This window comes from Amblyomma mixtum, chromosome 2 (genome assembly GCF_055824585.1).
Source record: "Amblyomma mixtum isolate Tamu chromosome 2, ASM5582458v1, whole genome shotgun sequence".
Lineage (NCBI taxonomy): Eukaryota > Metazoa > Arthropoda > Arachnida > Ixodida > Ixodidae > Amblyomma > Amblyomma mixtum.
Window position 1 is genome coordinate 271,313,701 of NC_143013.1, and position 24,034 is coordinate 271,337,734.

Sequence of the window (24,034 nt, forward strand, 5' to 3'; positions counted from 1 at the left end):
GCGCACTGACTGAATGCAAAAAATAGCAACACTTGTTTCGGGGACTATTCCATGTCATGAGATACCATTTATCAGGGTAGAATTTGATTGCAAGATAAGAACACTGTCTGTGATTGTTTACATGAAAGCAACCTCGTCGCCAATAAGTCATGGCTTGTGCAAAACGTGAAATCACACGATTCTTTTTTTGTCGACCGCAAACAAATGACGAGGTCAACTAGAAGGAAGGCGCGCGGGGATACTATGCAGATCTTGTGTGTGTGTGTGTATGTGTGTGTGCCCCAGCTGCCGTTTTCGCCCTCGGAACCAACCACAGATGCCGCAACGTGCGCAAGAATCATTATGGTGCCAGATGCAACGTCATTTCCCCCTCCCCTTTCTTCTCGCGTGCCCGGTATTCTTTCTCCTGCACCCCCCGAAACCGGCTGAGCTGCCGCGAGCAAGTATCAACCCGTCGTCCACTTGCTTTCTTCGCTAGCCGCCGTGGATGGAAAGAGCGCGCGGTCTCGAATCGGAGAAAACGACGCGAGTGTGCAAAAAAAGCGCAAAGTAAAAAAAGGGGACGCCACCGAGCCGCCGAACCCATCGGCGGCGGCGATCTGCTGCTCATTACAGCAACGGGGCATTCCCCCTTCAGCAAAACAGAAGCAGACGGTGATGGGAGGGGGGGCGCCGAGGGGACACCTTGAGAAGCCCCCAGAAAGAGAAAAACGGACCAGGGGGAGACACCGCACGGCAGCGGCGAATTCCAAAGGCGGAGGCACCCCCTTCGGGGTTTCTGCCCTATTTGTTGCTGCCGCTCGCGCGAAGGTGGCGGGGGGAAGCCCTCCTTTGCCACGCTTGTTTGCACCACAGGTCGATCAAGGGGAGAAGACGCCCCGAACACCGCGCCGCTCGTTCGGCCGAAACAGCAAGCCGCGGTGGTGGTGCTGGCGGCGACCATTTTGACGCACGTTGTTTTTAATAAGGTCACGCACGGCGGCGGAAAATCTCCGAAGCGGGCGGTCGCTCTCGCCGCGCGAGTCGCACCGTGCGCGTTGACGATGACGTCTGCGCGCGTGCCCGCGCCGCGCACTTCGCCCAATGCCGGCGCCCCGCGACGATCACCGTGCATGCACGGGGGCACAATAGCGAGCAAAGGGAAAGCTGCTTCCGAGCAGATCGCTGCCACGCGGTGCTGGGGCCGTTGGCGGCGGCCCCTAATCGGCCTTTGCTGAAGCGATCGCGGTCAAACGCCGGTGCTGAGCGCCACCCCGTGACGCCTGCGCTCGGAGACCCCCATCTACGCACGCACACACCATGTTTGAACAGACGCACTAAAAATGCGATGAGATCAACATACGAGTGACGCCTGTGAGCGGCGAGGGCCACGAAGTGCCCACAGCCGACCTGCCGCCCGAAAGCTGAACGGCGGTAAGCCGCGCAGTTAAATACGGCGCAGGCAAAAAGCAGTCGTGCGGCTGATGGCCACTGCAATTACGAAAGACGCGGTCCGTAGGCAGACGGCAACTACCCCCCCCCCCCCCCCCCCCTCAGCTCCCGAGGAGCAAACCTTACTCGTCTATGAATACCTCAGGCCAAATGCCGATCACAACCCGGTAAAAGGGCCAAAGGTCGTGGTCGAGCTTTCCACGACACACGGTCAAACGAGCCGAAAGCGTATTCCCGAGCGTGTGACCTAGGTTTTCTGCTGGTTACAATGAGTGACCCGCGTCCTCATTCGACGTTCACCCGGGTAAACCCGGTCCGTACGGAAACAATCGCGCAAGTCTATCCGGCCAACTAGTATTGAAACAGAGCCGTCCGAAACGTAACTAGCGGTTCGATTTCACACGAAATCGCCGAACGTAAGCCTAACACGGTCAAAAACGCGAAATACTCCGAGGGGTACCGTTGAGAAAAAGCATGTACTCACCAATGCGAAGAAATTCGTATGACAGTCCTCGAGACTTGCGCCGTTCGTCCCTAAAGTTGAATGCGTCATGCTGTCGCCATCATATTAAATGTCCGTAGGACAAAGGGTGGGTTCTATGTGGTCTCCAAATCCATGAATTTCGGAAAAATCCCGAACCCAATAAAAATTCATCAGAAGATGGCGACAGAAGATGGCGGATAGGAAACAACAACGCGCTAAGTGACAGGAACAGTCATTGGATGACAGTAGTCACGTGCTTTGGTCATGTGGTTTCAGGTCGACTACATTAATATGGCGGCGCCCTGTGCCGATGGAAGGTTGTGAGCATCCGTAGTGAAATACATACTGAGATAATGACTTTTTTGACGGTTTTGGGCATCTTTGCAACAATTATACTTTCCCTTTGCGTTGTAGTTGGCATTGCATCCCGGTAGGTTGTCTACCTGCTCCTCTATTGCTGTATTTATCACGATTATTTTTCTATACGACAGGCAAAGCTTTCCGTGAACACGGTTTACGTTACGTTACGTACTAAACATTTGCTTATTTCTTTGCCGTTTCGTTGTACAGAATGAATTACAAATGATTTTTGTTTTTTGGTCGCAGCTAGTAGTTTCCTACTATTGTTTCATTGCAGTTACTGTCAATAAATTATCTCGTATGCGCGCGGTTTCGTGGGGAGGTGCGAGTCAGCCTAATGTTGACGTATGATTACTGTCATATCGTATCTGGAAACACAATCGACAAGCTTTTAGAGTTATTTTATGTGAACGCTCTGGTTTAGTGCATGTGTACTTAACTGTCAATGCATTGATTGCTCTGCGCGCAGGTCTCTTTCATGGTACTTGTCCAAGTTTCTACGACAGCGTTTTGGCATTAAGCTCAAGATCAAGCGGTTCGGTTTCTTCTCCATTCAGGAGGTGCATCTACAGTTCAGAGATGGCACTACACTGGTAATAAAGATTTGTCATCTTCGCTGCCCTTTTATGCTTCTGCCTGCTCACTGGGACGTTCTCAAAACACTCTCATAGTTAAAATTCACTCTCGAAAGGCTCTAAAACATTGTCGTCCTCTTCCTGTGTTCTAGGAAGTGGAAAAAGCGTGGCTTACCAGCAACCTGTTTTCCACAAGATACAGGTAGGCTCAAATAGAATACCTTAACATGATACACTATGCTCTATGCTGCATGCCAGAACAACAAGCATGTAAAAGAAAAATATGCCTTTGCATAGTATGTAGAAATTCTGGATGGCTTGCACGTGACGTTATGAGCGTCTTGATGGGGAACCATTCATAGTGTATACCAACTTTCCAGGTTGAACGGTGCGATAAGTGAATTGGACATGTACATAGGCGTCTGTCGTAGTCATACTTCTGGTCCTCTGATATGACGGCCACTGAGACGTCGGTGCAAGCCACCTATTGGACCAGCCATGACCACCACTGTCTCTGTGCGTTATGTGCAGCTCTCTTGTTGTCATCTGCCTGGGGGACGTACGACTACAGGCGCACTTTGACAAGTTGTTAGAAAATAGGACACCAGACCGGGAACCGCCAGACAAAACTCCTCGCTCATTCAAGCTGCAGCTGTCAAGAAAGGCCAGGGCCATTTTTAAGGTGGGACGGATGTCTGTCAACTCAAAGCGGGTGTCTTTTATGTGCAGGTGTGGCCAGAATATTACGGAGCACGCTTCGGCATTTAAAAATTTCTCAGGTAGTCTGTACGGAAGATATGATAGTTTCTTGGCTTTATAGGCGAGTGCACCAGCGGCATGTGCTAACATATGTATAAAACAATCCGTAATTTTAGCTAGATGAGGTGTTAGAATTTTATAATTGATGTAGCGTGCTTCGTAATATTATGGCCGGGATTGTACTGTTCCCATTGATCTCGACGCTCGTCATGCAAAGCCAGCATATACTGTAGTGATGTCGGTGAAACATTTGCAGTGACCTCCCACACAGGAAAGTGAGGCGCTCCATCACCATCACAACGGAATTTGGGGGCTAGGCTGTTTCATTACCATTGCTCACGAAGAAAAGTTCTGGTGTAAATAGATACTGAACACTAGTTTATACATCGTGGTGTTGGCAGTCTGCCTCTTCAGGCATATTAGAACTCACCAGGAGCCATAAGTGTCAGCCGACTTATGGCGAGCCTGGCTTGTCTAATTCCACTAGGGGATTAAGTTCTAGCACAGAACACATAAACAGAAAGTATGCAGCCATACAGAAGCTCTGTATGTAACTTTTTAAATGTAATTTGCTTATTTGTATGCTATCCAAAGTTCTGTATTTCATGCCACATAGGCAGCACGGTAGTTTAGTGGTTATGGTGCTCGGCTGCTGACCTGAAAGACGCGGGTTTGATCCTGGCCGCAGAGTCAGAATGTTAGACGCCCGTGTATTGTGCAATGTCAGTGCATGTTAAAGAACCCCAGGTGTTCAGAATTATCTGGAGCTCTCCTTTACGGCGGCCCTCGTAACCTGAGTTGTTTGGGACGCTAAACCCCATAAACCTACTCCATGCCACATGAATCTCTCGTCTTATAAACACTGATAAAAAGAATTACGAGCATAATATTGCCACTATTTTTACTCTCAGGACAAGCTGAAATCAAGCTTGCAAATTACCTTTACCATTGTTGAAGACCCACCAAGCTGTGCTCACATTTTATACATTGTGCAGAAATATTACAGAAGCCAAAAACAAATATGACGCAAGGCAGTGGCAAATTGACTGATTTAGACTGAGGTGTTAACAGCTATGCATGTCTAAACATTTGGAACATAGGCCAAGCATCATTTTCGTGTGTGAGCTGTGGCACTAATAGGTGTGAGGAGCCTCTTGAGATCTTGCTTTTACTTTGCTTTGTCCCTGGGCAGCATTAATTCCTGTTTCACATTCTTCTTTTCTCTTTGCAGCGCCTTTCAGTTCATGTTTGCAATGCAACCGTGATGCAGTTAGGAGCACCATCACAAGACTGCCTCCTTCATGTTACACTCCAGGAGATTGCATTTCATGTGCTTGCACGAGACTCTGAGTATGTGCCTCGCTTACTTTAATATTTTTTATTCTTATTTCTCATTTTTTTAGCGTGGAAATTGTTTGTGATTTGGTGAGTCACTGTTGGTTTCTGACATTTAAACTTTTTTGTCTCTTTAAAGGGAAACTGCTTAGGTTTTAGAAATCAACGAGCTTAAGAGGGTCGAATGTGTGAAACTTGCAGGTAAAGCATGCAAAGTTTTTTTGGGCTAGCACTTGTAATAGTGAAGTAATCGGTGATTAAAATCCAGACGCCCTTCAAGCTTCTCCGCAGCGCACAAGGCCAAGTGGGGGGATGCATGGTGACGTCATCGAAGGTATCGGTACATTTCCAATGCACAAACACCTGCTTTAAAGGAAAAAACCAACGCCGCCGAAGGCAAACCTAGCCGAGAGTTGTTTGGCAGCATCTAACGAGTCAGGGCAGGGTGTGGCTGATGACAGCGGTTATTGGAAATGATACCTTCTGTGACGTCACGCTGAATTTTCCTGCACTCCTCCGGTGCATTGAGGAGAAGCACAAAATTCAGTTGTCGATTATGTCACTATTTTAATTGCTAGTGCAAAAACACATGGCGTGCTTTACCTACAGCCTATATAGATATTAATCCTTGAATATCGCGAAATTCTCAAAAATTGCTTCAGTTGCCCTTTAAGAAGAAAATGGTTCCAGTAAAACCAGCATATTTAAAATCCCTTGAAGGTAACCTATCAAAGTAGGCTGCGTTTACGTTGAGGTTTACAGCCTGTTAAATGATTTTTCAGGCAGCTATTCCACTGTATACATTACCATTCCCGTAGGCAGCACTTCAGCGACATTTTTTTTTTTTTGTACACTGCGAAAACGTTCATTAACCTCACAGTTCAAATGCACAACAGCCTTGGAGCAGGACATCATTAGCATGGGTAGTGCTTTATGCAGCGATGCTAATGAGATGACCACTTACTACTTGTGTTCTAGCCTCTGACTTCTAAAACGCTCTTTTCAAATTTATCCTGAGATTAAGCCATGCTATCGATAATAAGTGTCAAGAGTGGTTTAAAACCATCAAGAATTAACTAAGGACATTGGTCTAGAATAGCTACAAGTCATCATCTAGTTTTCTTGCAATGCCTTCGACGCTGCTCGCAGCCAAATTACATTTTATTGAAGCCACGTTTTCAGGTGAACACGGTTTTTAAGAAATATGCACAAAGTGCATGGATCAGGTAAAACTTAGTTTGACCTTAATACAAAGGGCGCTCTTTTTACATTGTAAGCATTACGCAGAATACTAAAACTAGACTCAAATGCCAGCAAAAGCCTTACCTACTTACTCAACGTATTTCAGTCATTTCACTGAGGAAAAGTAGAAGTTGGCATGTATGGACACGGCACTGTGTTTTTATCTCAAAGACACCACTTTCACTGAGAACAGCAGTTTCCTGAGCTAGAGAGGACCCAAAAATGAAATACAGATGTCGCCACCACCAACTGATTTCGCAAGTAAAATGCGCGAATCAACACCAATTTTTGGTAGCGGATTCCAAACACTACATTACATTACCATTCGTTTCAAGACTGTGGAAACCCATCCTTTTCGGTATAGATGCTACGAGTTGTAATCAATTCGTGGGAGGATTTTTAAATCAGGTTTGCTCAGTGATAAATGCACCTATCTGCCAGACAGATGTTAACATAACCACAAAGCACCTGAGAATCAATTTCTACTGAGAACAATAACTGCATGGAGTTTTCCGTAGTATGCCCTTGAGAGCTCCTATGAGTAAGCAGCAAGTAAGAGGTCACCAGGATTGCAACAGGGGTAGTAAAACAAATTGATTGTGCACTTGTAGATGTATGTCGAAACCCCGATTTGTTATGCTCTAAAGCACTAGTAAAGGTGGCTATTGACTTGAAAGTCAACTAGATTTATTCTCGCAATGTCAACACATTATTCTGGTAATGCAAGCATGGTGAGCTCTACCCTAAGAAGAAGAAAAATTCCGACCTAATAAAGATATCACACATCAGTATTCAGGCATAAAAAAATAAATGATAATACCGAATATCGAATTCTTGCATCGAACGGGAATTGAATAGTTCAGTATATTCAGCACCTCCAGCTGACTTGGACACATCCCTTGGTGCACAGACAATTGTAGCCACATATTGATGTATTTTAATAATCAGTATTTTGACCTCTAGCTGCCGCGGTCGCTCAGTGGTTATGGCGCTCGGCTGCTGACCCGAAAGACGCGGGTTCGATCCCGGCCGCGGTGGTTGAATTTCTTTGGAGGAGAAATTCTAGAGGTCCGTGTACTGTGGGATGTCAGTACACATTAAAGAACCACAGTTGGTTGAAATTATCCGGAGCCCTTCACTACGGCGTCTCTCATAACCTGAGTCGCTTTGGGACGTTGAACCCCCGTAAACTATAAACCAAGTATTTTGACCTGATTACTTTAATTTATTATTTATTCAAGACTTCTAGCTTGCATACAGCTTTTCAATTCCTTTATTCTCATTATATTTAGTTTGATTCTTATGAAACTACAAGTAAAATATACCTAATTTTTTGTGTAATAACAGATCACATACTGTTCTTGAGGTTCTTGTTTCCTACCTTACCTACAAACAGTGAGTTAATTTGGCCTCATTTTACCATTTTTTGTCTAAAATTGTCCTGCAGCATTACAAATTTTTAAAAATAACCAATGTTACTTTAACGATTTTTTTACACAAATCTGTGAATATGACTGTACACGCTGTTAGACACTAGCAAGGCAGGTTGTGTGCACATGTGTGCTTCAAGAGTTGAACCTGTGAAACATTTTTCGTTTCCTTTATTTTTGCCCTGTGAATTTTTTAGTATTTAAACACTGCATTTGTTCTGGTTTGGCTTCTGCAGGTATTGTGTCAGCCTCGGTGTCTTCTCTGCAGCACTTAGGATCTTGAAGCATCCTCAGGTATGTAAGGCACTGTTACCTACATCCCAAGACAGCTGGCATGTCCTCCTGTGCTCGTATGGGTTTGCAGGATACAAGCAGCAACGACTCCTGCCTTGCCCATTTCAATGTGACAATTCAGGGCAACGCAGCTGTTTCGACCAAAGACTTCAGCATTGTTCATGTAAGTCATCATAACTGCACCGCTGCAAAACCATGTCACTAAAACTGTCCCTTTGGAAAGGGAGTGGCACAGAGGAATCTCATGGGAAAGGAAGTGTCTCACCGCTTACAGAGATGCACGAGCAGCTCCAAGCACAGCTCTTTCCGTCTTGGTCCTCATTTAACAGAGCCCATTACGGGTTGAATTCAGTGGGAATGAAGCCCTCCAAACACTCATAATATGCTTGCTGATTAGGAAACTGATGTGAGGAAATCTGCTCATTAGTGACATAAAGGCTGCAGACATTGTGCAGTGACATCCTCTGTGCAAGGTGTATTATGGCTTAAGATCTATGTGAGGCATTCTCTGAAACTAGCACCTTCAAATCCTATGTTTATAGTAAAGGCTGATGGTAAACGTTTATGATGTGAACTGCTGTTTTAACTATAGTGTCGTGCTCCCAGTGTTTCTCATCTACCTTCCATACAAAGTAAAAATACAGAAGAGTTAAGTAGTGGAACACCTGTGGTTTTGATTTGAAGGAAGGTGAAAATGGCAAAAAGGTTGGCACACTATTGATACAATATGCACAATCCATCCAGCTCATAAATATGTCGCCCCGCCGCGGTGGCTCAGTGCTTACGGTGCTCGGCTGCTGACCCGAAAAACGCAGGTTTGATCCCGGTCGCGGCGGCTGAATTTCGATGGAAGCGAAATTATAGAGGCCCGTGTACTGTGCAATGTCAGTGCACGTTAAAGATCCCCAGGTGGTCGAAATTTCCGGAGCTCTTCACTACGGCGTCTCACATAGCCCGAGTTGATTTGGGGCGTTAAACCCCAATAAATATGTCAAAGGAGTTATGGCTACTGAAAGGTGCTTGGTGGAGAACCAGAGCACACCTTTATGCTTTGCAAGCTATGTTTTCAAATCGTTTCTTTTAATTTGTGAATTTTATCATGTGATCCCATGTTGCATTACTGTAGAAAATGATCATGTTTTTGCTTTTTACACAGTATGTTACTAACCAACAGTGTCTTCAATTTATTGATGAGGCTCGTTCCTACTTTCTTACTCTTTGGCTACTTTGTTTCCATGCAGAACACAACACTAATCATTCAGCAACCAGAAATTGTCCTCTATGAAGGTAAGCTGACCGCCACATTTTCAAGCTAGTAATTGTTCTTGTAAGCAAGCTTTTTTCTCACGTAATTCTGCACATGCACTGTTTGTTCACTTAAAGACAGTGCCATATCTCCGAGGTATGTCTCGTTTTCTTGGAACTGGCTTTGTGTAGCTATCATAAAAAATTGCAGATCAGCGGCCTCTCAAGCAGAAGGTTTGTTAACAGTATGAGTCTAGATAGTTGGGATTCACACTAGTATGCTTGTACTCAAGCCTCATGCAGAGATTCCATTCCGTGTTTTATTTTACGTAATACCATGCTTTATGTTGAGCTAATCATACCTCACTGACCATTGAATTGTAGTTTAGTTTGTGAACAGAACAAGGTAATTGTCTGACATTTCAGATATGCTCGTAGTTAGAATGATAAGCGAATATCGATAGTCTATTTTTGTTCAATACTGAACCAAAGTATGGACTAAACTTTTGTTATGATAAACTTATTTTAGGAATTTGGTGCTAGCAGAAACTATTGATGTTGGTGATGCCCATATGCTGTGCGTTTACCATCAGTGCAGGAATTGTAAGGCAATTTAGCACGGATAAACAGAAATGTAAGGAGCCAAATGAACTTTTTGTAGAATGTGTCACCATCTGCATTGATCCTGTGCATTCAGGTACAAATTCTTAAGATTTGTCATGCCACTCATTGTTTTGTGGTTGATATATTCTGGGGGTGTATTTTGGTCTCAGTAATCCACCCTGTCCATGGAAGTGGGTTTCTTGCGGCCCTTATATGGTTTTGTCGTACGGTTTTACTGGTTCTGGTATCGTGAGGTGTGTATAGGTGATGACCTAAAAGATTTTTCATGACAACAAATATTCTGTGCTGCACTAAGCCGCATGGCATGATATCCTTTTTAGTAGTGGTACAGCTGTCATTTCTTGACTTTTTTAAGGCGGAAGCCTTTAATGCCTCATACTGTCATTAGCAGACGCGTCGGCAGCCGTGTCGACAGACGCGTCGGCAGGAGTGTTGACAGACGCGTCGGCAGGAATGTCGACAGACGCGTCGGCAGCCGTATCGACAGACGCTTCGGCAGGAATGTCGACAGACGCGTCGGCAGCCGTGTCGACAGACGCGTCGGCAGGAATGTCGACAGACGCGTCGGCGGGAGTATCGACAGACGCGTCGGCAGCCGTGTCGACAGACGCGTTGGCAGATTCGTCTGCCTTTCGGCGTCACTGCTTAAAAGGCTCAAAGTTCCAGCATGAATAAAGTCGCATGTAGTGAATGCATGGGCTTCATAAATAAAAGGAGTAAAGTCAAGAAAAGAAAAATAAAAATAAGAAAATAAACAAAAATAAAAAGAAAAATAATATGTAAAAATAAAAATTTAAGAAAAGGAGCAAAAATAAATAAACAAAGTATGAAAAATAAAAAGTAAATAAAAACAAACAGTGGCCAGAAAACGCTTTCGCCTTGCAGCACTTTAGAAAGCCAAAGTGCCCCCTGAATTTTTTTATTGTTGTATGATTTGAAATTCTTTGATTTCATTTATATTTCATTTGTGTTTCATTTTGGCTTGATTTCGCACAAAATGTATTATCCATTTTGCTCGCTGAATTTGTTACATGTGTCATTACTAAGCATCGTATCATTGCATAAGTAGCATCGCTGTCTAAACAGACCGTTTACTGTGCTTTCCACTGGCATGTACGAAGCTCAGTGTAGCACAAGATTTGTTTTTTTCAAGTTTCCAGGTTTTTTTTCCTTTGCAGAAAGACTCCTTGAAGCACTGTGTTCGAAAGAGTTTGCTCTGAAGAATCCTGTTTTACCTGAGCCAAAAGAAGGTGACCTTGAGCAAGATGTGAATAAGCCTCTAGTCCAAGATGAAGCAGAGAGCGAGAGGGCCAGACTGAAGTCAGTATTTGCAAAATTGCCTGAGGTATGTACTGTTCAGTTCCGCTGCGGTGTAACGAGTATAGGTGGTGCACAGCATGTGAAACTCACTGGATGCCAGTGGCCATTTAAAGTGCCACTTGTGCACCTCCGAATTGGTCCTGTGATTGCAGTTTCTTCTGTTGGCAGTGAAACCTCGTCAGCCAAACATTAACTAGCTCATAGCCATATAAACTAGATGCTATCGCGCAGCACTTGCTTCTTGGTATTTGACCAGCCGGTCACCATTACAACAAGCATTTGAAAATTTTTTGGAACGTGGACACCAGACCATGCGCGCAGTGCCAGTCGCAAGGTTTGATGATGAACAAACAAGCCAAAGATTGAGTGAACGAACAGAAGAGCGCCAGGCGAGAGTTACTGCTGTGTCTATAATTACAGATATTATTTATGCACTAGTTCCTTTTTGGTGCTAACCTACCGCTGCCCCCATCCTCGGACATCGTGCCCCCCCTCGGAAAAAGTTCTGCGGGCGTCCTTGCCAGTTCCTACCCACAAAAAGGTTCAGATAACATGCAGTCAGTTCCACATTTTTCTTCTCAGCTTGCATGCTTCTGATTGAGTGCTGAACTTAAATTTGAAGCATTTAAAACTTGGTGTAAATGAGTAGGCTTAAAACTTTTGCTATCATCTTTGTGTACCGTGCGATATCATTGCACATTAAAGAACACCAGGTGGTCAAAATTACCCGGACTCCTCAGCTACGGCGTCCCTCATAGCCTGAGTCGCTTTGGAACGTTAAACCCCAAAAACCAAACCAAACCTAGTCATTAGCATTCCTTATCAGTCAGAAATTCAACACTAATTAGAGCATGCGTTCTGATCTATTGTATTTACTTGCACAATGAATGCACCATTCTCCCAAAAGTTGTGAAAATTTGGAAGGCATGGCAGTGATGTAGGATGTAGTAGCAAAAATTTATATTCTGACGTACAACATAGTGCATGCATTCATTGCAGTGCATCCATTTGCAAGTAAATAGAGCAGTTTCTTGTTTGTAACCATTGTGTCTTGCATCATTAACACCAGGAATATGTGTGATTAAGTGACCTGCCGTGGTGGCTGAGGGGCTGTGGCATTTGCCTGCTGATCCAAAGGTCGCGGGTTCGATCCCGACTGCAGCAGATGTATTTCGACGGAAGCGAAATAAAAAAACACGCCTTGTGCTGTGTGGTATCGGCACACATTAAAGAACTCCTGGGCTCGGTCTAAATTAATCCACACCCATCCATTGCCCTCATAGTCCTTGTGTCGCTTTGGGATATTAAATTCCTCAATATTTTTGTACTTACGTGATTTATGTTTGTTTTCAGGCAACATCCATAAAAGTGGAGTCAGTATCAATAAGAATTCTCAGGGAGAACTGGCAGAAGTAAGAACTTTTTTTTTTCATTTTTCATTCCAATGTTGCAAATTATTTGGCTATCTGTACGTTATCAGTCCCATATTTACTTTCATAATGAATGCACTTTTTTTCCCCTAAAAAACCTCTAAAAATTTGGCGGGGTGTATTTATCACTTGGGGCAAAGTATTGAGCAAAACTGTACTTTTTGACAGCCAAAGTAGGGGGTATGGCACATTCATTGCTTGAGTGCGTCCTCTATGCAAGTAAATACGGTATACATAACGCCATTTTTAGAAGCGCTTATTGTTCATTTTGATGTGACAAGAATGGTGGGTTATTCCAGTATAACTCTGCTACACATAGACAATAAAAAAATAATATTGCTGAAAAACAAGAAAAAAGCAAAAATTAAAGACCTTGAAGCTGTTCAAAACATAACGGAATTCAGGACGGCACACGCTAGAGGTGCAGGTTATGAGCAGTAATAACGAATCTTTAAAGGCTGATGGACCATGGTGTAGTCAAGTTGGAATGAAGATGACGACCAAACGCCGACGCCAATGACAACGAAGCTCTGGAGGCGGCCGGCTGACACTTGTGCTGAGAACTGCTCTTTGTGTAACCCTGCCTTTCACCCCGCTGTTTTCCCGATTACATGTGGCCGAGTTCTCGTTACCGGCGCTGCTCACGTCCCCATAAACCACTCTTCATTTGGTGGAGGTTCGGGGTAGTAACATTACGGAGCGAAGGGCAAAAGTTTTCGTGAATAATAGGAACTGAGGCGCCAGTGTCTACTAGTGCAAGTGCTCGAACGTCATCAACAAATAAGTCGAGGAGACTCGGCGGTGAAAAGTGAGGACTTGATGTCGGCGAAAGGTGCGCAGTTCATGCCCCAGAAACTGCGGCCGCTAGTCTTCCAAATTGGGGGGGGTCGCTGCGACGGCGCATGGGCGACAAGGAACGACAGCGAGGAGAAGGGGTGCAGCCGAGAGTGCGGTCCGGGGAGTTCTGCTAAGGTGGTCCGGAAGGTGGACGAAAGGTGCGGCACGGTTGGGAGTACTCCGGCAGAGAAAGTAATCAACTCCCTCCATATATTAATGAAGCCATGGGTAGGTTTTGATGTATGGCTGTCGGTATCGACCGGGCTGCTAGCTATATGGACCAAAGGAACATAAACGCTTGGGTGCAGTGGGGCCGTGCAGTGGCCCGGGAGCCTGTGTGCTCCAAACTCCTCAGTTATGATAACAATGTGTTATGATGATGATGTATTGTATCAAGGACGTAGTTGCAAGGAAGCGTATGAAGAGAAGACATATCTTTTTTTACCTGCATGGAGCTAGGTTTCATTGGGAGGCCTCATTTTGATATTGCAGGGGTCTCTTTCTCGAAGCACACACCTTCACTGCTGAGCTGCTTCAGGACTCAACACAGAGTTGCTTCGCCACATGCACACTCGTCTTGTCCAACCTCGCCCTGGCCAATGACCATTTTCAGCTTGCTGTTCTCGCAAGGGCTGAAGTGACAGGCAAGGTAAGGACTTTCACAGTGGCAGTGAAACACATCTGTGCTATTCCTGTGAAAGCAGGGTGCCTGTAGGCTTGTATGCATGTGGCAACATAGTTATGAACTGAGCATAAAAGAACTGCTTCACCTCTTCAGTTTTGTTCTTAAAAGGTTTTTGTTTACCATCAACGTTTCTGCTGTCCTTGTGTCAAGACAGCCGGTTCATAAGGGCTTCTTTAAACAGTCATGTTGTTGCCCTTATTTCAGCTTCATCACGACCAAGTAGATGTGAACTTGAAGTTTGCCTCGCTGCGAGCAGCCTACTCCGAGGATGAACTGCGTCACTGGGCCCAGCTCCTGCCCTCATTGTCCCAGCAGTCGCCTGATAAAAAACACGCATCACCTTCATCCAAGACCTTTTCCCAAAGGTACATTCGCTTAAAACATTCATTTCCAATGGCACATTGTGTGTCAGTGGACACACAAAGCAGACAGAGCACAGACTACAGCAGTGGTAGCACTAGAGGTGCTAGTGTTATCATGATCAGCACTTCCTGAAAAAGGTGCCTTGATGGAATGCAAAGCACCATGTGCATACAGCACCTGAAAACAGTTTGCTTACTCAGTGCAGTGTTGCCCGTAATCATCCAGGTGAAGGGGTAGAAGCATCTGCACGCTAAGAATGGCACTGGTAGGGCCTAGTAATTGCGTGTTGAGAGTAATTTCTAGCTTGTGCATAAATGATTAGGAGTGCGAAAACCACACTTTAGTGAAGCCACAGCTGACAGTCAGCTTTCTTAACACAGGTAAAGTTCTCCAGCGCTAAAGGAAGACTAACACATATTAGACAATAGACAGAACAGGCGGCAACAGCCAGCTGGTCACGGGCTGGTGCTCTGTAGGCATTCTTTCATAAGAATGTGGTGTAGTACATATAATCTGTCCATCGTGGTTGCCTCTCATATACTATCAACAGTTCCAGACACTTTCAATGCCGTTGTATGATTCGTTTGGCGGGAAGATACAGCGCAGGGTTACATATCGGATTGTGTATGACAGTTGCATGTTGTAATAAGGGAGTAATTACTCATTGACGTCCACCCGAGCGCATCCATACGGCTACAAGGGAAAGCTAAACAGCTTTCTCAGAAACTTCGTAGTTAAAAAAAAATTCGTGCTGGTCCGGGGTTCGAACCCGAGACCACCGCTTCGCCGAAGCAGTCGCTCTACCAATTGAGCTAACCTCTTTTTCTCTAACAGCTTTCTGAGAAAGCTGTTTAGCTTTCCTTTGTAGATGTATGGCTGCGCTCAGGTGGACGTCAATGAGTAATTACTCCCTTGTTACAAATCTACTCCACCTCGGGGAATTCCCCAAAAAATTAGACAAACACAGTTGCATGTTGTGCTGCAACCGTGGCTCATGACACTAGGCTTTTTGTTTTCACTCCTTTTTGTTCACAAGTGTTGCTACCACTCAGTGCTTCTTGTCAACAGACTGCATGACAAGCTGATAAACAGCAGGGATTGTGGTGCGCTCAAGATAACAACCTCACAGATGATGGTTAAACCTGCATGTCACTACGCCCCATTATACAGGACTTACTGATCAGTTAAACTGCATTTTGACAGTGACCAGCACTGTTTGGTATTGTTTCTGCTGTCTTTTGTTCTGTTTTTAGCACTTATATTGCTTCTCTGGTCATGAACCATGTCACCCAGCTAATTTTGTTACTGCCTATGAGGGCAGGTGTGTGTGAAACAGGGCTCGAATAACATTTTTGATTTGTAAGATGCACATTCAGCGGGAAAATATTGTGGTGTCTGGCTATGCTGGTTGTGTAATTATGTTATAGTCTTTGTTATTCTCATCCATGGTCCTGAGTTAAGCACGAATCTCCTTTAGTTTTGCACCTTTTTGGAAGGAGGGGTTATTAGCTGAGTTCTAAAAGAACTTTACCTGGTCTGTAGGCATGGAAATTTGGAGGAATCTTTCGCTCCGCTGTTTGCTACTGTCTAGGGTGCATGCATTGAACGATTCAGCTGCTAATCATTTTTCTGGCAGTATCGCACACACTTTCAGGCAGAGGCCCTTTCTTTGTTATGTGACAGGATGTGGTGGAGGTATTCTTTGTACTTTTTTTTTAGTCATGCAAAAGGCCTGACCTTTTCTCAGGCAATTTTTTTGAAATTCTCGTAGACAGCAGAGTGTGCTCTTTGCAACATTGCATCATACCAGCGTTTGCGGCTCATGTGCAGGATTTCATCCTTGAAGATGCTTGTGCGTGCCTCCGCTGAGCTCGAAGACGTCTCAGTCTCTGTGAGAACTGCGGACTGTGAACCAGTTTCTGCGGGAGTACAGCGGGCAAGACTCAATGCTGATGTGGGGTCACTGCTTTTAGGTGGTATTCTTTTGTCAGTGCACCTCTGTGTTGTCAGGGTTTTTTTTTTTTTATGAAATCCCGGCCCCGCGCAAAATGTGAACAGTCTGCATTGTATCAAATTGTTCGGCGCGAATCCTTAGTGTGGTTGGAATCAACAACTGCGATGGCTTTGCTTTAGAGGGTGCTACTTTGCTTGTGTAGTAAGATTGCAAGTGTTGTTATGTATGTGGCCTACACATGCCATGACAAAATGCAGACTGATGCGGCATGGACCAACTTGCCACTTTTAGACCCTAAGCATTTACATTGTTGTGGTTGCCAGTGGCTATAAACATGTGTTTGCCGCGCGACCTCGTGCTACATCGTACCTAATTACAATAGACTGTAATTTGTGATCACTTAATTTCAGCCATCGGTTTATTGGAAGTGATATGTTGCTCCTGTTAACATCAAGCGTAATAAAAAGGCTCCCTATATTTGAATTTTGCAAAGTTGGAACAAATTTTTGGTCCTTAGTGAGTTCAAATATCGAAATTTGACTGTATTTTCATAATAGCTGATGCACGAGTGGTCATATACTGACGATGTGGCAGAGCGAAAAATTTATTCTAGGGAGGAGGAGGAGTAAGAACTGGAACTGGAATGTTTTTGGCTGAGATGTCAAGGTATGCCTCTTGATGGTGTTGGGGGAGAAACTAATTATTGTAGTGTTTTGCTTACGGTCTCATGAAAAGAGGAAGGAAATAATGTAGTGTGCTGTTGCGTTGTCTCGTGTAACTCCTTAATACGTGTTCTGCCATTCTAGTACAGTAAAACCTCATTGATGCGTTTTTTAGGGGCGAGGAAAAGCGTATTATGCGGAAAACGTATGATCCAAACCGCCTAATTTTTTAAAATACAACTGCTGAATGAGGTACATACGAAGACATTTTTTGACAATTTCACTTCATAAAAATGTAGATTGGCAATCCTTGGCACAAAACCTGAACAGATCCATATCTAGTGCTCGCAGAATTCAGTCCGCATTTTCGCTGTCTTAAGCACGGAAGGAACTTCGTAACGCATCCGGTAGGTCGACGGCAGTGACGAAAGTAACCAAAACATCTCCTGCGTCATTTTCACATGTTTCGCCCCTTTGCATTTAAGTATTGCGGTGAAGCCATTGCAGCAGCTGATTGTCGCAATGTTTTCAAGCGCATCGCTGTAGTTCGTAGATGCTTTCGCCTCCGTGCCCTTATGCACCCGCGAAGAAACCTCAGCGTTTCTCCTCTGCATGTCGCGTTCCCGCAAGAACAGCTCTCTCAAATGCTAGCGCGCCATTTTTATTATTTTTTTGTTGTTGTTGGCTGTGGCGGTGCTTCGCCTCTGTGCACCTGGGTGCTGCAGAGAAGTCTCTAGGGTCCGTGACTGCCGCTACATTTTAGCTTTTCATGTCGCGTGCCCTCACACTCGGTCCACTTGTATGTTTTTTTTTTTACATGCGCCATTGGTCAGTATTATACGACCCTAATTTGTCGAAATTTTAAACGTAGTATCCGGGAAATGGTGTTATCCAGGGATGTATTAACTGGGAGAAATATAGTGTAACTCCATGGGACATTTTAAATGTCCGCGATTTTGAGCGTACGAACCGGGAAATCGTGTGAACCGGGAACGTATCAACGAGGTTTCACTGTACTTGTATATTGTGAGTGACCCCCTCATGGTTATGTGTATGTTTCATGATGTGCCATGTTTTATCATTGCGTATGTGTATCTTGTTTTCATCATATAGAGAGAGTTACAAAATTGTTGAACTGTTTGACCGAAAAGCTTTTGTTGCTTTTTATTTCTACTGGTAAAATGCTATTTTCATGTAGCTTGCACACTTTCCTAATATTTGCACATCTTTTTTTAGGACGAGATCTTGTCACTCAGCCAGAGATGAGGTAGGTGCTCATGTGTATTACAGAATAGGAGAAAGGGCATGGCTAGATGGACTAAACGAATGGACTGTCTTATACTGCTACTATCATGCTAAACAAATTAGGCAGCATAGCTTTTTTGCCATGTTTAACTTAATTTTAGTGTTCAGCTTAAAGGATCATAGACAGTAATTTTACTTGCGTGTTTTCTTCTTTCAAATGATCCGTTAGCCACTAAAATACCTTGTTCACCACTTGGTGTTCGCCTACGATCACTAAATAATTTATAATTGAATTTTTTTTTCATGCTTTTTGCTGTTTCGGTTCGGTTTCACCGGTCAAACGATGGCTGTGACGTGTAGTTGGTGTTTAGTTCACGTAGGCACAAAAAAACTAAATATAATCGCTCATACATAGTTTTAATTCTCTACAACATTGAAGCCAGTCTGATTCAAGAGCCGGAATGACAATAAACGACATATCAGCAGTTATAATGCCATTTTTTCATGCCTCGAGTGACCTGAACACCAGCTACACATCACAGTCATTGGTCGGCTGATTAAAATGAAACAAAAACAGCATCAAGAAGAAGTTCAGTTATAAGCTATTTTGTGGTTGTAGGTGAATACCATGGGGTGATCCATGTATACTAACGTCTAGTGCATCATTTGAAAAGAACAAAACATGCAAGCAAATTTGGTGTCTATACTTCCTTAACTGGGGGTTTTGTAGTCTACAAGCATGTGTTATTGCTTATGCACTTGACATCAAACTTAAAGCAGGAAGATTTTACTGGGTATAGTGCATGAGAACATTATAGACATGATAATGACGAGCTAGTGAGCGGATACCACTCATTCATTTCAGTAATTTGTATTTATATCACACTACATGATGACACTTTTATAGCAAAGAAATGGAAAGAGAAAAAAATGCATGAAACAGTCTTATACTCAAATTGCATAAAGGGCTTGGAACCATTACTTCTGTTGTTGCTGTCGTGATGTGTATACACACACTTCTTTTATGCTAAGAAAGCTTTTGATAACTTTTCACCTCCTGTGGCTAGTAGTTTAGTATTTTCTTGCTGTTTGTCCTGGGTACGTACATACCAAATGGGATGCTTTTATTGAGAGGTTGCTACGGATGTGTGCACCTCAATGGCAAATACCTTATTAGAGTCGAACTTGCAGCTCGGAAGTGATGCTGGAGTCAGCGTGGTGCACGCTGGGATCCTGCGATACCTTAAAGCCACAGCAACTGAAGAAGAACCATGTCTGGAATGTTCCCTTCTCTGTTGGCATGATGCTACTGAAGGTTTGTTCCACTTTTATTGTTGCCCGCCCCTAGATGCACTGTGTTGTACAGATAGCTGTAAGATCTAACTATGCAGGTGCTTGACAAAAAAAAAAACGCTTTCTTGCAATCTCGTTGTGCAGCCGCAAATTGAGCAACACACCTAGTTGGTCACACTCCTAAGTGTGACCATAAGTGTGACCATCACCTCACCCTAAGTGATCACGCACATAGTTGGGGATTACACCCTGCAGTTCCCTACGTGCATGCTTGCATGGCTGTGAGAAAAACATCTTGGTATTTGTGTTCTGCAATCTTTTACTGTCGCATGCACAATGTCCTGTGCAGTGAACAAAAGAAACAATGCGTGCTATGCCCGAGAAGTGAGATTTGTCATCCTGTGTGTGACATGCACTGTTGCAATAATTTGCACAATTTTCACATGAATTTCCTGCTAGCCCTCTAAGCATTACACCCATGATGAGTTGCAGAGTTGTCAGCTTCAGCTCCTTGTATGTTTCTTTTTTTTCTTTGTCCTATTTAGTGTTATGTTTTGTAGTTCCTCACTTTATAAGAACAGTTGTAGTGATGTGGCTTTACAAAAGAATTGTTTGTTTAATGTATCTTTTCTTCTTTGTAATGTTATTGATGACATAACCACATTGACTTCTTGTGGTTAAGTGAATAGATATTTTGTCAGCTGGAAACAGACATTTCAAATAATTGTGCTCAAAAGAAGTAGTTATTTTAAGATTGTTTAGGAGGCCTGGGCCTAGTCACTGGTCAAGATTGAATGAAGTTTGCCTGAGTTCAAGAGCTATTTAGTGTAGATACTTTGGCCATCGAATTTATGAAATGTACTGAACAAGAGGGTTACAGAGCTGCCAGCTAGCGTTCAATGTCCAGATCAAAAGTGGCAGCCCACCGCAACAGCCCAACTCACATTTCTGACATTTATCATTGTGCCCTTTCACTGCATTCTCTTGTGCTCATTAAAGGCCCATGGCCACGTGCTTACGAGAATTGAAATGAAATAATCTCTCTTTTGTAGCCTACTCACATCGTTGTTCTTTAAATTTGCAGAGCGCAGGTTTTGTATGAAAGCAAATGCTTGATGGTCAACTTCTGTCTTAAGTATTGAACGGTAATTGATACTATCTTCATATGCTATTACGCTTTGCTTATGTAGACCAGTTTTTCTCTTGGAGATGGCCTAGATGCTAAAACTGGCTTTCGTAAAATTTTAGCTCTCTGGCTTTAGTTGTGTGACTCACTAGGAGTTGCATGCACCAAGCACCTGTGCACAGGCTTAAAGAATATGTTATCAGCAAAAAAAAATTTTCTCTGCTTGATTTGCTGGCTCATCAGTGGCCAAATTTTCACATAGAGCATTTTTGCTGTCTTCTTTGCTTGATGATGCATTTCATCTTCGTACTTGCTTAGTTGTGTAACTTGAGCAGCTTGATTATTCTTATCGTAAGCACGGAAATGTAAAAACGTGTATGAAAGGCAGCAGAAGGGGCAGCTCATTTTCCTGTCTTTATATTTTTTGCCAGATGGCAGCTTTAATTAATAGTTTTGTATTTACTGGTTCGTTATTTTGAACATTATGTAATAGAGGGTGAGGGTAATGGGTTGAGCATATAGTGGTGTGTCATTTGATACAGGAACTAGCAAGGAGTCTTGTGGTGATGTTTGTCCAGGGACACTTCACCTTCTGCTTTTCTAGAGTGGCGCTCATAGAAGACTGCTTTTATGCGTTTATGACTACTTTGATACAAGTCATTTATTATAACATATGCATAGGGTTGTTCTTTTTCGGGTAAAACCCAATTTTACCCGATTTTTGCACCCCGAACGTGTTTCTAAAATATCGGGTAAAACCCGATTTTTCCCAATTTGTGAAATAATTAGCAAAAGTGATCGGGCGAAAGGTGTTTTGTCTGGGTCACCTAAGAGCAGTGCCATATTAGTAAAAAATTGTTGTCTTTGGAGGAGAAATTCTAAAGGCCCGTGTACTGTGCGATGTTAGTGCACGTTAAAGAACCCCAGGTGGTCAAAATTTCCGGAGCCCTCCACTACGGCGTCTCTCATAGCCTTAGTCGCTTTGGGACGTTAAATCCCATAAACCAAACCAAACCAAAAAATTGTTGTGAGGAGGTTTGCGCCAGAATCTCCACAAAATGAGACTGGACTTTGAAACGGAACATCTCAGACAAAGTAGAAAACCAGTTGACATTGTGGAAACTGGGAGCCATACTCAATCTGTTCCAGAATCGGCTGCTGAGTCAGTCGTTTGACGACTACCGACCTCTCTTTATTTCCATGATGGACGATGTAGGCTCGCTTCGCGAGGAGTTTAACCAGTACTTGCTGGAAGCAAGCCCCACAAATGAAGGTGTTCAAGTGATGGACTATTGGAACGACGCAACTGTGCGTTACCCAAGGCTAGCAAATGCAGCGTTGTCATTGTTGTGCCTAGCTAATGGCAGCTGTGACGTTGAGCGAACGTTCTCTCAGCTAAGGTACCTGCAGAGACCAGACAGGTCTCGGATGGAAACCGAGATGTTGCGCATGGAGATGATTATGTATGTTAATAAGGACGTGTAGAACGTCGATGACCAGCCCTCGTGAATAAAATGTTTCTTTTCCCAGAACTGACCGTTGCCTCTCACTGCGAGTAATAATTAATTACCAAAGAAACGCCATATTTTGCAATACTTTCTTGAAAGCAGCCCAAAATATTGCCCTAATTGTTACCCACCGGATAGAGCAAATCGAATAAATTATTAGTTTGCAAATTTAACCCGATAAAACCCGAATTTCGGAGTTTTTCCACGAAAAACCCGATTTCTCCCCTATTATCAAGCCGAAAAATAAAGCCCGATTTTTACCCCCCGACCCCGAATTTGAAAAAATATAAAACCCGAAAACGAATAACCCTACATATGCATTTGCAAAGAAAATGGACAGAAAAATAAAATAACTGTGTGGAATTCAGACATGGATATAGGTTTGTCATAATCGTAGGTGTTATTCGGAGTTCAGCATCAAGGCTGCTTGTGGAATGGGTTTTGCTGTTGTTGGCCCTAAATATTTATCGACCAATGGAGGCCATTATTTGACCAACTGCTTGTGTTTTCTCTGCTGACACTGCAGACTCGACATACTGTCTCAGATCTGCGTATCCAGTGCATGCTAGGAAGTGTCCACCTGGAAGTCAACCCCCACATAGCAGGCCTACTGGAGCACTGGTCTTCCAAGCTAAGGGCCAAAGCACTGAAACTCGGGGCTAAGCAGCCAGCCATCATGAAGCCTGAACAGGTATACCATACTCTTTCTTATGTATTAGCTGCACCTGTTATACATACAGGGTCTGTTCTGAAAGTAGTAGGACTGGTTTTTTCCTGGGTGAACGGGCGGACGAGAGACGGTCTACGCGTGCAGGATCGTTGAAGGGGGATATTGGGAATGCTGGGGAAAATCGGCAGTCGGCTCTCGGGCGTTGAAGAGAGGAGGTCGCTTGTACTGTGAACCCCTGTCGAAACGTCTCGTCACGCAGAATCATCGAGCGTTTACTGGATCAGCGATACGCGATCAAATTTTGAGTAAATCTTGGTAAAACGGGCAAAGAGAGACACAACATAATTAAGGAGGCCTACGGTGACGCTTCCATGGGTAGATCAGGTGTTTTTTGAGTGGCACAAGCTGTTCCGAGAAGGTAAGGAAAGAGTGGAGGAAGACGACCGCTCCAGACGCCCTTCGACCAGCAAGACCAACGAAAATGTGTAGCGAGTGAAACATTTACCTAGCAATGATCGCAGAATGAGTATAAGAATGATTGCTGATGACTTGAGCATTCCTCAAACCCAAGTTTTTGAGATCGTGACATAAAACTTATCCATGAGGAAAGCGTGCGCGAAGTTGGTGCCGGGAGTGTTGTCAGAGGAGGAAAAGGCCAACCGGTAGGATCTTCTTCATCATGTGAATGAGGACCCCGATTTTTTGTCCAGCACAAGGCGGCAACACTGCCTCAGCCCCCCTATAGTCTCGACTTTGCCCCGCCAGACTTTTTTCTATTTCCGAGAATAAAATCGACGCTCAAGGGGAAACATCACGGATCGGTAGAGGTGGTTGAACAGGCCGTGACGAGGGAGCTAAACAGCATTCCGGTCCAGGCGTTCCTGGAGGCATACGAAAACTGTAAAACTCATTGGCAGCAGCGTGTAGGTGCGGAAGGGTGCTACCTTGAAAAATTGTAATCGTTTGTACTATTCTCTTGAATAAATTTTGTTTAAAAAAATGAGTCCTACTACTTTCAGAACAGACCATGTATGTTTCACTTGGTATAGATCATTCGAGACAAACTGATAGAGTAAAGCGAACACTGTGAAATCTTGCACAAATCCTGCAGGTAATACCGGGTTTAAATGATAAATTCTTTGAATTCTGCGCCACCTTTCAG

The 24,034-nt window shown here is 43.9% G+C and overlaps 2 protein-coding genes across 6 annotated transcripts in view; one reads left to right on the top strand and one right to left on the bottom strand.

The window, feature by feature from the left end:
* skd (mediator complex subunit skuld) overlaps positions 1 to 2,121 on the bottom strand; it is a 77,315-nt gene extending 75,194 nt beyond the window's left edge. For both annotated transcript variants that reach the window (XM_089573999.1, XM_089573998.1), the window contains exon 1: positions 1,916 to 2,121. In XM_089573999.1, coding sequence (XP_089430125.1) covers positions 1,916 to 1,984 — 69 coding nt within the window. In that variant the 5' untranslated portion in view covers positions 1,985 to 2,121. The remainder of the gene's footprint in view (positions 1 to 1,915) is intronic.
* A 93-nt stretch (positions 2,122 to 2,214) lies between these two features.
* hob (bridge-like lipid transfer protein family member hobbit) overlaps positions 2,215 to 24,034 on the top strand; it is a 61,823-nt gene continuing 40,003 nt past the window's right edge. For all 4 annotated transcript variants that reach the window (XM_089574000.1, XM_089574002.1, XM_089574001.1 and 1 more), the window contains exons 1-16: positions 2,215 to 2,345; positions 2,745 to 2,868; positions 3,003 to 3,052; positions 3,382 to 3,532; positions 4,841 to 4,959; positions 7,853 to 7,910; positions 7,981 to 8,073; positions 9,152 to 9,197; positions 10,958 to 11,124; positions 12,453 to 12,511; positions 13,859 to 14,015; positions 14,256 to 14,416; positions 16,245 to 16,387; positions 18,267 to 18,297; positions 19,467 to 19,590; positions 22,729 to 22,893. In XM_089574000.1, the coding sequence (XP_089430126.1) occupies positions 2,269 to 2,345; positions 2,745 to 2,868; positions 3,003 to 3,052; positions 3,382 to 3,532; positions 4,841 to 4,959; positions 7,853 to 7,910; positions 7,981 to 8,073; positions 9,152 to 9,197; positions 10,958 to 11,124; positions 12,453 to 12,511; positions 13,859 to 14,015; positions 14,256 to 14,416; positions 16,245 to 16,387; positions 18,267 to 18,297; positions 19,467 to 19,590; positions 22,729 to 22,893 (1,725 nt within the window). In that variant the 5' untranslated portion in view covers positions 2,215 to 2,268. The remainder of the gene's footprint in view (positions 2,346 to 2,744; positions 2,869 to 3,002; positions 3,053 to 3,381; positions 3,533 to 4,840; positions 4,960 to 7,852; positions 7,911 to 7,980; positions 8,074 to 9,151; positions 9,198 to 10,957; positions 11,125 to 12,452; positions 12,512 to 13,858; positions 14,016 to 14,255; positions 14,417 to 16,244; positions 16,388 to 18,266; positions 18,298 to 19,466; positions 19,591 to 22,728; positions 22,894 to 24,034) is intronic.